The sequence below is a fragment of the Macaca fascicularis genome, chromosome 3 (genome assembly GCF_037993035.2).
Source record: "Macaca fascicularis isolate 582-1 chromosome 3, T2T-MFA8v1.1".
NCBI classification, from domain to species: domain Eukaryota; kingdom Metazoa; phylum Chordata; class Mammalia; order Primates; family Cercopithecidae; genus Macaca; species Macaca fascicularis.
This window is the reverse complement of record NC_088377.1, coordinates 8,410,629-8,426,523: the sequence shown is the minus strand read 5'-3', so window position 1 is coordinate 8,426,523 and position 15,895 is coordinate 8,410,629. Positions and strand designations below refer to the sequence as shown.

Here is a 15,895-nt window from a genome sequence, read left to right as displayed (position 1 = left end):
TCCATGCTAATTATCAAATATTTTTATTATCAACCCTGCAGAGGGGACTAAGAGAAAAAAAAAAAAAAAAAAACCTGCTGCAAAGTGATGCTGTGTTCATTCTGCACAGAACCCAGAAATCCTGATGAAGGAACCTGAACTGGATGCTACAAGCCTCATCTCCCGTGAATGCTGAATGATTTTGTTGGTGGTTTTTAGGATAACATGTATTTTCTTTGATATCTATTAAACAAGTTACACAGAATACTGGTAAATACACAAAAGTGAAAAGAAGAATAAAATAGATAAAATTTTCTAAGTTAAAAGCTAAGTGAAAGGTAAACAGAATTATCAATCAGTGTGATCAAAGAAAAATGTTTATCTCCTGGGGTGTTGAAAAAGAACATCATAAAAACGAATAGCTAGAATAATCATCAAAAACAATCTGCACAATAAATATGACATACTTGAGGGGCATTATCATTAAAACATAATGTATACAAATTGCTGAGAAACTCACTAAACCTTCTAAATCATGTCAAAAGAGTTGTTTGCATATAAGCTGTCTGCACTTCTTCTCTCTCTCTCTCTTTTTTCTTTTTGTTTGAATTCACTGCAAGGTGGCTTTTGTCCACTCCATGCAAATCACTCATATGAAGGTCACAATGATGTCCAGGTGGCCAAAGCATGTGGCTAATCCTCAGTCCTCATCTCACCGAGACAGCAGTTTCTTAGCCCTTCTCCTACCTCCACTGGGACCTCTTCTCAGCTCCTCTGTAAGTTCCCCCTCCTCTTTCCAACCTGTACGCATTGGAGGGGCCCAAAGCTCCACCCTAAGGCTCTTCTGCATCTTGGTCCCTAGGTGATCTCATCTAGTCACCCAGCCTCAGATACAGCCTTAGGCTCAGGAATCACAAATGTATCTCTCACATGACCTCTAGACTCAATCAACCTCTCAACATCACAACTTGGATATCCAACAGGCATCTCCAACTCAACACAGCCAAACCCCACTTTTGATTTCCAGCTCATTGCAACTGTCCCTTCCTGCAGACGTCCCTTTTGGAGTAGGCGGCACCATCATATACCCAGTTACAAACAAAATCTTTGAGGTCATCCTTGACTGTCCTACACTGCATATCTAATCCACCAGCAAATGCTGTCTTTTCTGCCTTCAAAGCAGATCCCCAATCTGATCATTTCTCACTACATCCCCTTTCACTGTCTGGTGCCTGGCAGTGGCCTCCTAATCAGCCTTCCCTGTTTCAACTCTTGGCCCCCCTCTAGTCTGTTCCCTGCACGACAGCCAACACGGTTCTTTTAAAACTTCAACCAACGTAAATTATACTTCAAGAAAGCTTTAAAAAATATTCAATCTGATCTCATCTGCTATAAACCTTCCAGTGGTTCTCCTCCCACCGTGTGCAAAATAAAATCAAAATGCCCTTATCCTTGCTTAAAACTCTACAACACAGCCTCGGCAGCAGGCCTCCAACTCACAGCCTGCAGCTTTAACCCCACTCCACACCAGCCCCCAGTCTCCTTGCTGTTACTTGAACATGCCAGGCAAGTTCCTGCCGAAGGGCCTTTGCACACGCTATTCCCTCTCTCTGCAATACTCTTTCCCGTGTGATCACACAGCTCATGCTCCCACTTCCTTCAGGTCTCAGCTTGAATGTCACCTCCTCCCTATGACCTTCCCTAAACTTTCATGTAAAATTCCACCTCTTCCTTCCTCAGTCTCTTGCTTCCCCTGCTTTGTTCTGGAGAATACTAACCAGCACCACCTGATTTGCAGCTATTCCCTTGAGCGCATTCTATCTCAGCCACGGGAATGGAAGCTCCATGCAGGCAGGGACATCATCTGTTCAGTTCATGCTGTAGCCCTAGCAATTTTGAATGATTACATTGAAATTGGGTCCAAAAATATCACAAATGAGGTAACATAACTTGTTGATATGTGTACGAAGAGTATTAAGAGATGATCAAACTCACAAGTTTCCAAATGCTAACATCTATAAAACTCCATTGTCACCCATCAAATCAGCAAAGATTAAAAACCACAACAGAACGTGATAAAACAGTGCTCTCAGATACTTCCTGGAGAAGTACAGAGGGGCACAATTGGGTGATCTGGTAACAGTGATCACTCTTTCATACCAATACACCATGGGATTTTGCGATCAGAAGGTAAAGACACAGAAGGAAAAGAAGGTGAAGATTAAACCAGCAAAAAACCGTAAGTAGGACTTGTTCCTATTCATTAGTAAGAGAAAGTTGGGTGTCCCCATGGGAAAATGCCCATTTAGTGTCCTGAACCACTTACCCTCCACTTCCTGCTTCCCCCACAACAGTGGCCCCACATTGAGTCCTACAACGAGGATAATGATCCTCAACCCCCAATTGCAGAGACAGGGCTAAGTCAGAGACAGTGATGTCAACCTTGCTGATGTCTCTAAAATACTCAACTGCTGGGGGCTAACCCTAAGAAAAATTATTGACTCAGATTCCTAAGTTAATTTCCTATAAGGTGGAAGAAGTGACAAGTGTCACTTCTCCTTCTGGGCTCTATGACACCAAGTAGTGGAGCCAAACAGACTTGCTGATGTTTTGAAACCCAAGTCCAAATAATGTTCTCTAAACCTTAGAGGTGTGACTAGGATATTCACAGCAGCCATGCAAAAGACAACAGCCTTCAATGAAGAAACAAACAAACAAACAAAATGGTTCCTTTTATAAATATTTGTCGATTACCTAAGGCTAGGTTAATTGTTGATAATTATCAATTATCTGAGCGAGGTATGCAGAAACACTTCAGGTGTTTAAACTGCAGCACCCTGGGCTCCAACCCAAACTTACTGGAGAAGAAGCTTTAGGTTAGATACCAGGAATCTGCATTTTAACAAACTCCTCAGGGAAACTGCCCCACAGGGGGGTCTAGACTAACCATGCACAACTTCTACCCATTCTCCCGGGAAGTGATTTGGAAACTCCTCCGACCCCCACCTACACTTCCTGATTAAGCTGGTGTCCCCCATTGAATGTCAGCCTCACTGAATCTTAACGAGGAATCGCCAGATCAGGGGGATGGTGAAGCATGTCTGGGGAACACTTCACTAAACCCCGCTGCACACACGCTGAACACCGCTCCAAAGGCTACAGGGACTGAGCTCGCATCGGAATCTGGCCCTGGAGGGTGCCCAGCATGGCGACCCTAAGGGGTGCAAGAACCCAGCAAGAAGGAGAAACAGAAGGTACAATCCAGCTCAAGACCACTCACATGAAGAAATCTGTAGGCAGGGTCTCTATCATTATGCCATATTAAATATCTTGATATTTTAAAGCAATATTATTTTTCTGATTATAAAAGTCATACTCATTATAGAAATTTTAATATGCCATCATCCTGCAGAAAAATGAAAGTACAAGAAAAGAAAAAGCAGCTATACACGGCCACAAAGTCACAGGGCTCATCGGGATGTGCTAACCTGGTTGGAAACTGATCAAAGCTGATTTATTGAGAAAAAATAGGCAGCATATCAAAGACTTACATCAGCTTCATAGAAGACAGACTTTGGGGTGGGGTGGGGGGAACTCTGTCTCTTTTGAGTATATTCTCAAAAGGATAAACTTTCCACCTTCCTGTGGAGCACAGTGACTATAAATCAGATTTGCACACTGTGAGAAATGCTTACAACTCAATGAGTCTTTTGTCAGCCAGGTGGGGGCTCTGTAGTGAAATCCACCCTTCGTCATAGCGATGGGATAAATCACCACCAGCCCTGAGACATCGCCTAATCCCTTCCTCACGAGGCAGATTTGGGCGCTTTCTGCATCTGCTTCGTGTTATTGAAAAGAGCTCGGCTCATCTGCTGGGCTCTCAGGCTTCGCAGTGACCTCGCACAGAACGCTGCTGCTTCTGAAACTGTTTCAGACTCTTCCGTCTATAAAACAGACAGAGTTTAAGTTTAGCATCTTTTATGGTCAGAAATACTTAGCGTTACTTCCAGAGCGGCAGCCGTGGAACCATGTGGGAAAGAAGTGCTTCAGTTCACTTCTTGGGAAGTACTGACCCTGGGTCAATTTAATTTTTTCTGTAAGATTTCCCCTTCTTACTTTTCTCCTTCCACTGCTACATGTAACAGTATGCTAGTACACAACATTATAGGTTAACAATATGCTACATTGTTTAAAAATATTAATATGTTATATAATTAATGTGGTGTATACATTATTATATTGACAATATGTAATGTGATGTGATAATAAGTCTCACTGTGTGTCAGGCACCACTCTGAATGCTCTAAATGCATTAGCTAATTTATTCCTCACGATTCCATGGGGTAGATGCACTATTTCATTCCCATTTTACAGCTGAGGAAACTGAGGCAGCTAGTAACAGGTGGAGCCGAGCTTCAAACTGAGATCCTCTGGCCCCAGCAGACTTATAAAAATGAGCAAAAGTATAAAAGCTAAAGGGAAAAGGAACCCAAGGGGTGAAAATCCTAATTAGAAACAAATCCTGGGTAAGCTGGTTTTTTAGTCCTTCCCCACATGTGAACAGCAACTAGAAACCTGAACAGTGACTTTGTTTACCCTGTGATCCATTGTTGGTGCCTGATCCTCACATAAAAACCTTAGGGAGCAGTATCTAGCAATTAGCTCAGCTGAATTGAGCCTGGACACCCTTCAAGAGCTGGAGGACAGAGGATGTGTCAATGGAGGGTCCAGCTTCAGGCATCGGTACTCGCCTGCTACAGGTGAGTGGACCTATGAATCCCCAGCCTCATCAAGCACCCTCAAAGGTCACCTGCCTGCTTCACCTGGAAGAGACAGCAAGGTGTGACCCCAGGAAGATCCTCTGCCAGGAAATCTACAGGCAGAAGCAGCGGCTGCTGAACACAGGTGCTGTCAGTTGGACACGGGGTGATGGGTGAGTCAGCGGAGCAGGTGAAGGTGCAGACTACAGGAAGCCCCCATGAGATCCCGCCCAGACCCCAGCAGCAGCTCCCCTGGGCCTCGCTAGCAGCTTCACAGTGCCCGAAGTGTTTGAGAACAGGTGGCCCATGCCTGGGGTGGCAGACGGTGTGTCTTTTTGATTCCTTCTCTCCCTGGTGTGGGTACGTGGAGGGTTTGCTCAATGTTTGTTGAACGAATAAACAAGCCCAAGTCAGAAACAATCTCCAAATCATTCCTCATTGCAAAAGGGTGTGGTGGAAAAACTCACAAAGCCAAGGCAGGAGGGCACACTCAACTTGGAAATGGCCCATGCCCAGCTTTGGTACAGGCACAGCCTCAGCTTCAAGGAAGTCACTTGACCAGCAATAGCTCCCACCTTTCCTTGCAGTTAGAACAGGATCAGATCAAGTGATCTCTAATGTGATGATTTGCTAAAGTACAACGAGTTTTACAATTAGAAAGTACCTTCCTCTCAAGAATGACTTCACTATGAGCCATCTAATTTTTCCTCTCTTCTTTTAGCACTTTTATTGCAAATAGCACGCACAAAACAGGATATGTAATCTATTTGTGCAATTTAAAGAATAAGAAGCAACACCTTTGCAAGCACTCCCTAGTCCCTGACAGTCAGCACCAGGACCTCAGATGCCCCTTATGACCTTCCCCCAAAACTCTCCCCTCCCCGACAAGGTAATTCCAATGCAGAGTTAAGTGTTTATTTTGTCCTTGTTTTTCTTTTCAACACATATCACTTTTCTCTGAATAATATGCTTTTTAATTTTGCCTCTTTTTAGTCTTAATTTGTGGAATCACATTGTATATAATCTGCAACTTTTTCTACTCACATATGAGAACCATTCACATTGACACATGGCCACAGAGACACACTTGGAGTTTATTTTTCACTGCTGTATAATACTCCATTGGTGGAGTACAATAGGTTTATTATCCACTTTTCTGTAGATGGACATTTGGGTTGTTCTGTTTTTTGCTCATACACACCTCCTGGTGCTCAGATACAACAGAATACAGATCCAGGGTAAGACTGCTGGATCACAGGCTAGGCACATCTTCAGCTTTACTAGGTAACACCAAGCCAACACAAAAGTGCTTATACAAACTCATGCTCCTACCAGCATGGAGGACCCACTGTGCCACATAAAAACATCACTGTTATTAACTTGTTTTATTTGCATATGATTATTTTTTCCCTTATCCCCTAACCACTTCTCAAAGCAACAAGCCAGCATGTGCCACATAGGCAAGCGCCCACTCCAATGTGATCTATATGTGTTAGGTATGTATGTATCCTGGAAAAAGCCTATGATGTTGCTTGAGGAGTGTGTAACTTTTTTATGTATGTAAGTGGCACATGCTATAGAGAGTGTTCTGTTTTCTGTATTTTTCACTCCACTCAGTGTTTTATAAAACATACCCATGTTGCTCCATGGGTATTAGAGACAGGATGACATTTTATCTTTAAGATGGGTATGCCACCCTCATTTTATAGATCAAAGTGATAGTTCACAATTGTTTAGTACTCAGTGGGGTCTAAATGTACTAACTCATTTTATCTCGCACTAACCCTGCAAAACAGATGCTTCTGTTTCATGTAAAACAAGGCCAAGGCACAAAGAAACTAAGGAACTCGTACAAAATCACCAAGTTAGTAAACGTCAGAGCAGAATTTGAACTGAGCCAGAATGTGTTCTTATCCGTGACATGCAACTGGATAAGAACGCAAAGCTCGGAGAATTTTCGTGACCAGCATCTCTAGGATTTACAGCTGGTGCCCCACGGAGCAGAACTAATATACAGATGGTTCCCCTCTCAGTCCAGTCCTCATTCCATCAGCTCCAAAATGTGTATTATTTTACATGAGTAGCTGGTGAACAACAAAGGGAATTAGTTAGTCCTCTTCAGCAAATGTTTGTAAATGAAAATATTACAGAGACAGAACCCTTTTTAGGAAATGCAATCATGTGAATTTAAAAAAGCTTTATCAGAAATAGAATTAATGACAAAAATATTTATAGATCCTAAGAAAATGGATTTGCTTTTTTTTTTTTTTTTTTTGTCTGCTGAGGATCTGAGGATAATCACCCAGCGGATCTTTGGTTGTAACAACTCTACCCCTTCACAGAGTTGTATCTTCACACACACCTAACATGCTAAGAGTAGATCTGCATGATACGTTAGTTAGTGTAATTTCTGTAATTAAAAAAAGTACTTGGTCATGCCTGTAATCCCAGCATTTTGGGAGGCTGAGGTGGGAGCACTGCTTGAGGCAAGGAGTTTGAGACCAGCCTGGGCAAAATAGTGAGACCTTGTCTCTACAAAAAAAATTAAAAATTAGCTGGGTGTAGCAGCGCACACCTGTAGTCCCAGCTACTCAGGAGATTGAGGCAGGAAGATCGCTTGAGCCTGGGAGGCAGAGGCTGCAGTGAGCCATAATCATACCATTGCACTCCAGCCTAGGCAACAGAGCGAGACCATGTCTTAAAAAAATAAATAGAAATTAAAAAAATAAAGGTACCTGGGACAGCCTGCAAAGAAAGGGAAATCAAAATATGTTTAGTGACAATTACTATTATCACCGACAGAAAAGCAGCTAAAATAAACATTCTGCTCATTTTGTTTGCAAATGAATTGCCACAATTCTTGCACTATTTAAATCAAGAATATTAAATATTCCATAGTTTTCAACCACCCTTCCTTTTTTATTGTTTCCAGCTCCTTAAACGTATAAAAGGGTAAAAGCTATTTGTTCTGGCAGAAAAGAGTCGTCATAAATTGTGCAGAGTGAATTTCTCTAAGATGAAAGGAATGTTCCTCTCCTCCAGGACAGCCTACGGACAGGACTGTGATGACACTCAGAGTCTTCACAAGAATCACATCTGCAGGGTTAAGCCACTTCTGTGGAAAACTCAAGTCCTTCTCAGATAACAAAAATATTTTAGTAGCAATGAACCAAAAACAAAATCTTCCACTATATACGTTAATACATCAAGAGGAACCATTCATGTGCCATTTATAAGAACTTCCTTCCCAGAAATCATAGCAGCATTTCTCAGCCCAAAGCCAGAAACGTCTCGCATATGAAATTTTACTTCAAAAACTCCCACATCAGGCATTTTAATGAATCGGTGGAAGAAAATCATCCCACCAACTTTGTTGTCAAGAATCCCAAATTCATATGCAAAAAAAGAATTACAAAAATAATTATTCAAATTCTAATAAGTGAAATTTTGATAGGTATATTAAGGAAATAAACATCTTTAACATAATTCCACCTCGCAGCCAGTATCAGCTATTAGTAACCACACTTCTTATTGCCAGTTCATCTCTCCAAACACACAGAAGCCATGTGAGTTGAAATTTATTTATTTATATTTTTTTGAGACGGAAGTCTAGCTCCTTCGCCCAGGCCGGACCGCAGTGGCACAATCTCGGCTCACTGCAAGCTCTGCCTCCCGGGTTCACGCCATTCTCCTGCCTCAGCCTCCCGAATAGCTGGGACTACAGGCGCCCGCCACCGCACCCTGCTAATTTTTTATATTTTCAGTAGAGACGGGGTTTCACCGTATTAGCCAGGATGGTCTCGATCTCCTGACCTAGTGATCTGCCTGCCTCAGCCCCCTAAAGTGCTGGGATTACAGGCGTGAGCCACCGCGCCTGGCCTGAAATTTATTTTTAAAAAACTCTCAGACTTATGGTTTCTCAAAATTATATTTTATATATTGACATCAACCAATATGATGATATTATATACTGACATCAACCAATATGATCAACCAATATGATGATAATAAGATAAAGCAGAACCGAAATCACAGTTCATTCCTGAAATCAAATACAGAACGTTTCTACCAACACACATTTTCAAAGATGGTGTTTTCAGGTTTGTATGGGATTGTTTCAGCTTTATGAATTAGCTTTTTAAAACCTGCAATACTTTCTTGCTGACTTCATCATTTCCTTCTGGTTGCCTGGAGGGGTGGTGTGGAATGCCAATGAAATGAATTTTAGTCGCCGTCCCTCACATTCTGAACTATAGAAGATATTTATTGTCTCAACTTCCCCGTGAGCTTTCCTTTGCATTATGCAGCTTCATGGTCAGCAGACCCTAAAAATTCAAGAAAGTCTTTCTCCCACTTTACATGTGTAGTATAGACACACTGATCAAATATGTTCCCAGCACTTCTGGAGAAACCTTATCACATCCACGAGAGATTTGCCACTTGCATTTTTTTTTTTTATAAACACAACCGTCATAGCCCAACAAAACATCACACAGAAATCAAATTATACTGTCCCCATGAGCATCTGCTCCTCTATGGCCTTGGGCAAAATTTAGAATCCTCAACATCCCGAGAGTTACCGCAACCTCTGAAACTGCAGGAGCACCCACAAAGCTCAAGGAATGCACGGAAACTCGTATTACTTCCAATTCCATTTTCAAAGAAAGTAAATGTGTACGCATGTGAGCTGCACATGGTCCAGAATGCCTTGTCAAATGTATTGTTTTAAAATGTGTGTACGTCCACGTGTAATTGTACGCATGGGATTTTGAAAGGCTTTTTATATTTTATTCAAAAAGATACATTTTTCAATACCACAAACTTTCCTTTCAATTATAAGCCCTTCCCATTTTCAATTAACGTTTTAGGCAAGGAATATAAATTAGTAAAACCAACCACACCGCTTAGGGAAAATGAATTAGCATGCGGAAAGTGAAGAACTGGCCGTGCAGTCAATTACTTTGGCCAGCATAGACAGAGCTGAACTAACCAGCACAGGTGTAGACAGCCTGTTTGGATAAGGTAGCTTAAGCCCTAATTTTTTCTGCAGTCTTTATTTGTGTCAAGTATATGAAAACTACCATCTCATTTCCTCCCTGTAGCTATTACCCACAGGTATGTGTAGTGTCAAAATAAATGGTCAGAGTCCTCTCAGGGACCTCCCTTGGCACAAGTCTCACTTCTTCACCTTCTCACCTCCAGAGCCTCAGGAAGTGCAGGTCAGAAAGCAGCCAGGGCAGCTGTGAGGTGATGGAGCGCTGAAGTGTCAGCGAGCCCAGATAAAACAACGTTCCAGTATCGGAAATCCAACCATTCACCCTCTTGTCTCCTCCTCGCTAACCCCAGGCGAGTATAAAGGAGACGGAATTAACATAGGAGTTAGAAGAATTTGGATGTGATTTCATAGATTAACTCAGCAAATTTTTTTCTGAAAAGGTCCAGACAGTAAATATTTTCAGCTGGCAGGCCATATGGTCTTTTTCGAATCTACTCAACTGTGCCATTATGGAGTGAAGGCAGCCACAGATGATATGGAAATGAATGCATGGGGCTGTGTTCCAATAAAGCTTTCTTTATGGACACTGAAATGTAAATTTCATGTAATTTACACATGTTATGAAATATGCTTCTTTTGATTTTTCAACCATTTAAAAAAGTAAAAACCATTTTCTTAGCTCCTGGGCTGTGTTGGCTGACCCCTAATTAACTGATATGTGGGCTGCTATCCATGAAAATCTAGGCGCAGAGGAAGGCAGAGCTGGCTTCCCGGCCAAGACAGGACTTACCTTGATATGAGCTGCTGGGTCCGGGACAGTCTGAATCATGTCCTTCAATAAGCCAGCCCATCTACCAGCTGTTCAGAACCTGACGGCTAGAAGACAAAAGGAACAACATAAATAATAATAAACAACTGCATTTCTGTGTTTTATGTTCTAGCAGGACTAGACACAATTCACCAATGGCAGAAGAATCACAGCTTTGCATTAAGCATGTTTGCCTAAAGGCATCCTCTAGGTATGTGTGGTCCATGAGGTAACTAGATAACTCACCTCCCTTCCCTTGGGAAAATCACTTAAAATGAGCCCAAAAGAACCCTAGTCCGACAGGCCAGAAGAATCTAGCTCAACCTGACCCACATCACATGCAATATTCACATATCCTTCCACATGGGCAGGATCTAATGAGGGATCCATTAAAGGAAGACATGAGATTAAAACAGGACATACTTCTCTATCATACTGAGAAAACAGGACTTTGAAATCCCACCAAAACTCAGGCGGTCTGCACAACCTTTTCAGCTTTGATATTAAGTTCTTAGTAAACAGCACAGCTCCCGTTCATTGAGTACTTCAGTGCCACTTCTTGAGTGCTAACGGCTCCACACACATTTTCTCATTTCATTCTGACCACGACTCTTTGAGAGTTGTCATTCCCACTGTCCAGCTGCGGATGTCAAGACTCATAAAGGTTACTGATATGTCCAGGATCACCTGGTTAATAAGCGACAGAACCAAACCTCAAATCAGATTAGCCTATCTGACTCCAGAGCCCAAAAACATTTTGGTTTGACTTAATTAGCAGGTATCAACCCATATTTTGAAGGGACATTTTAAAACATGCCTTAAATAAATTAAATTTAAAGATGCCTATAATCCAGGAATTTTCCAGAAATAAATACTTAATCCAATATATTCCCTCATTCGAATTATAAAGCAGCTTGTTCTGACCGTTGTCTGTGCCCCTCCGCTTCCACCAAGCCAGTCTCCAGCCTCCTTTGCTGTCCCAGGCCCTAGGGCTGACCTCTACAGATGGGCTCAGCAGGCGCCTTGCCTCCTGGCCACCTGTCAGGGTTGGTTGACATGGCCCCATCTGGAGAGCAGGGGTGAGAGGAGAGGGGGTATCTCTTCCCCTCACCTTCCCACCACCAACACCTGCTGCCCAGCCTCCCTGGGCTCTTGGTTACGGTTCTGACTGCGGCTGGATTCTAGGGTGACCTCTTCCATCATGGGGCCCCTCCTTCCAGGCTCCAGCCTCCTGTAACTGGTCCCCAGCCAGTCTCTGGTGCTCTGCAGATCTCAGCCAAGCCATCAGTTGTCTTTTTGATACTAAAAAGGCCTTTTTTAGTTTACATTTGTAGAAGCCATCACTTGCTTTTTATCACCTGTATTTTTTGTTTGTTTTCTTCTTTACAATGGCTCTTTGCCGTAACAAATGCAAAATAAAAATACTATGATTACAGAACTAGAGACATTTTCAAAAGTTGTCTTTCAAATTTGCTACTAAGAACATTACTCTAGTGACAAGTGAAGCGTTCACAGGAGTCCTCCCCACATTCACATCTGCCCTTTCTGACGTCTCACGGTGCAGACACACCCATTCCAACCCAATCGCCTCTCGTGGAGAGTGTCAACCTCCAGATCTGCGTGCTCCACGTCCATCCTCCCGAAACGTCTCCCTGGAGGCCTCCCAAGATTCTTTCAGGAAGATGACATGCTGGGAACCTTAGGCATTTTTTTTCTATAACCAAATTTCTAGGTCTTGGAAAATAGGTACTTTTCCCCCCAGGCCTAAAGTAAGTCCCTCTGGGGGATGAGAGTTACTGAAAGTGCAGAGGGAGTGAAGTGCAGTCCTGAAATTGAACCAGGAAGCAGATGAAGGTGACCCAGGCTCCTGGTGCTCTCGTGGGAGAAGAGGCTGGGAGAGGATGGGGTCTGGTTGAAGGTTTCTGGGAGCACAGGAATCCTCAACTCCCCTTATCCTAAGAGCAGCAGGTGCCCCAGGAAAACAGCACTCTGCTCCTGGGGTCATGCAGTCAGGAAGGGGAGCATCTGCAAGCCGTCCTGACAAAGGGAGGGCTGCCCACTGCACGACCCTGCTCTGGGGAGCACATGGCTATTTCCGTATGTCTGGGCATGCTCTCTGGGTGAGTTCACTCCGCACAGTTCCTCCCTGCTTGCACGCACATGCTGCTGCTCACAGCAGGGGCTGAAGCTCGTCTCCCTCCCCTCAAACCCAGGCTGACCTGTGGTTGCGTCTGACCTGGAGAACACAGCAGAGGAAAGGCTTCAGGAGTCCCAGGCCCAGGCCTTTATGGAAGTGGGGGCTTCCCCTTCCTGCCTCCTGAAACCAAGTCCCCATACCCTCAGCAGCACAGCACATGGCAGAGGACCGGGTGCCCAGCGGGGCAGCCAGCACCAATGCCAGGTCTGGGAGGGGGCTGTCCTGGACAGTCCAGAGAACCATCTCTCAGATGACTACGGCCCCTGCCAACATCAGGGAGGCAGTTTCCAGCTGAGTCCAGTCAGCCCACAGAATTGTGACCAATAATAAATGGGTTGTTGTACTAAGCTGCTAGGATTTGGGGTAGTTTATTACACATACAGGTCATCGAAACACCCTGTAAGTGTTCTAGAGGCACGGAGAAGACAGAGGGTAAATAGCTTGTTTCACTGTCACAATGGATGAGTACCAAGATGGTTCCGACACTCAACTCCTCCTGTATCCATGCTTTTTGCTACATAACTTTGTGATTCTTCCCACTAAAGAGGTAGAATTACTTCCCAACCCTTATTTTTGGACTGCCCATATGATCTGCTTCAGTCAACAGGATGTAGCAGAAAGACAAGCATGTCAGGTCCTAGCTGAAGTCTCAGGAGGCAGGACGTGTTCCCCTTTGCTTTTCTGTAACTTTCCACCAGCATAGGAACGTGGCCAGATGCATGCGGGAGGATGAGAAGTACCTGGGGCAGAGTCACCCACCCCAATCACCCCACCAAGACTACCTTTGATCATCCCATAGACAACCAAAACCCCAGACATGGGAGGGAAGCAACTAGACCAGCCGCTAGCCAGGGCCAACCAGAATGGCCAGCCCACAGGCTCATGGCTGAATAAGTGCTTACTGCTTGAAGTCACTGAAATTTGGGGAGTTTGTTACACAGCATTTTTGTGACAATAGATTACTGACATACACTTTGCCCTGTATAATCGGATTACTGAGATCATCGTTAAAACTTTTCTAGCCAGTGATAAAAGGAGACTCAAACAGGGCATTTCAAAGGAAACCAACTTCATCCCAACACAGAGACATATTATTTCCATTCACCTATGAGACATGATCTAAAACCCGAATCCTACCCTCAAAATGGGTTTGGAAACTGAAGGATAACCAAGAAACCTCCACCAGATGCCTCCATGGGATTCCCAGAGCCCTTTCCAGGAGCAACTGAATTCTCACTTCACATCATGCCCTGCCAGCCTCCCTGGGATTCCAAAAATCAAATCAACACCCTTGGATATCCAAGACCACAGCCAACACCATAGAAGTTACAACAGACACTCAGTCTGTAACCAACTAAGACATAAACTTAACAAGCAACTGTTTGAGTCTCTTGTTTCTTATGGGGATGTTTTGAGCACTCAGGATGCATTAAGGATAAAATGACAGGGAAGGGAATAGATAGAGATTCCAGAGGCAACACAGTCCCGATCCTCGAGGATGAGATGGGAAACAGATCTGTTTCACACAGATATGAACTGGTCAGTCCTGAGAGCAGGCAGTTAGTGGAGGTGCCCAGTGAGGCGTGTGGATATACCTAGAGGAAAGAGAGCTGATTCATGCAGAGACAAGAGGGTGCCACCAAGGAGCCTTGATGAACAAGAAGCATGAGGACTAGAGGAAAGAGGGTGAAAGGCACGAAGCAGGGAACCTAAGTTTCTCCCAGCTGCCCCACATTAAGAGACCCAATGACGTATGAGCTCCTCAGACCACCACCACGAGAGTGATCACATACCAAAGGGATTCGCTCAGCATGCAGCATGATGGCACTGCCATCCTCCACACCAGGTCAGCGAAAACCCAACAGACCTAAAGACCAGGAGAATAAAAGCTCAACCACCCTCCCCTGCCTCCTCAACCACCCTCCCCTGCCTCCTCAACCCGCACGGATCTCTGATTCTTTTTGCAGCCATTTGGGTGCCTATTCTTTTTTACCATTTCAGAAGTATTTTATGGATTTTTTAAAGAGCACCTCTTATTTACTTTTGTGTTCCTAATGGTCATTTCTCAAATATGTAGTAGTTGGTAGCAAAACAAACTAAAACTGTACTAAAAATTTTTAGGGCCGGGCGCGGTGGCTCAAGCCTGTCATCCCAGCACTTTGGGAGGCCTAGACGGGCAGATCACAAGGTCAGGAGATCGAGACCATCCTGGCGAACACGGTGAAACCCCGTCTCTACTAAAAAATACAAAAAACTAGCCGGGCGAGGTGGCGGGTGCTTGTAGTCCTAGCTACTCGGGAGGCTGAGGCAGGAGAATGGCAGGAACCCAGGAGGTGGAGTTTGCAGTGAGCTGAGATCTGGCCACTGTACTCCAACCTGGGAAACAGAGCAAGACTTTGTCTCAAAAAAAAAAAAAAAAATTTAGTAGTTGGTGATAGTTTCATGTCACTGTAGGAGCCTTTTTATTTTCTATGTTACCTGCCTTTGAACCCTGGCGGAACTTCACTCTATGTTGATTGAAAATCATTTCTTTAATACTTGTTTCTTGCAATAAACTAATTTGCCTAAGGTATATACTTCTATATGATTTTGCGTTTCATGATCCAGCTATATTTTATGATAGGGTATCCTAAAGAAACAAAAAAGGCCTTAACATTAACAGAATTCTACTTGTGTCACTTCTTTGTTTTTAAAATGCCAATGTCTTACTAAATAGAAACAAACTTGATTTGGATTACCTAAGCTCTAACCACATAAAAGATGGACTGGTACCCAAGGTAGAAGGGAAAGTAAGCATTTTGTAATTATGGAGGCAGTATTGCAAAATGGTTAAGAGAAGGCGGTCTAAATATTTGCAGGGTTGATGCAAGAAAATAGATGGAAGTTTGAGACCCCTCGACCTGACCCCTCCTCCTCTCTTCTCAAACCCAATTCTGTCCTGTAGGCTAGGGGACACATAGAGTCACATGGATATCCCGATCCACATGGCCAAACTCCATTCAGCAGTGCTTCCTGTTCATCCTTTAGACCCAGGGAAACACATATAAGATCTTCCCAAGAGGATGAACTCCAGGAAAGAGGCTGGTGCAGCCCAAAAGATGCTCAGTCCAGTTTGGAAAGGAGCTCTGGGTGCCCCGGCACCTGGGGTGTTGTCT

General features: G+C 43.7%; 1 protein-coding gene across 6 annotated transcripts in view; it reads right to left on the bottom strand.

The window, feature by feature from the left end:
* The window catches only part of ERG (ETS transcription factor ERG), a 281,329-nt gene that overhangs the window by 185,049 nt on the left and 80,385 nt on the right, over positions 1-15,895 (bottom strand). For all 6 annotated transcript variants that reach the window (XM_005548686.5, XM_074034013.1, XM_074034016.1 and 3 more), the window contains exon 3: positions 10,526-10,611. In XM_005548686.5, coding sequence (XP_005548743.1) covers positions 10,526-10,564 — 39 coding nt within the window. In that variant the 5' untranslated portion in view covers positions 10,565-10,611. The remainder of the gene's footprint in view (positions 1-10,525; positions 10,612-15,895) is intronic.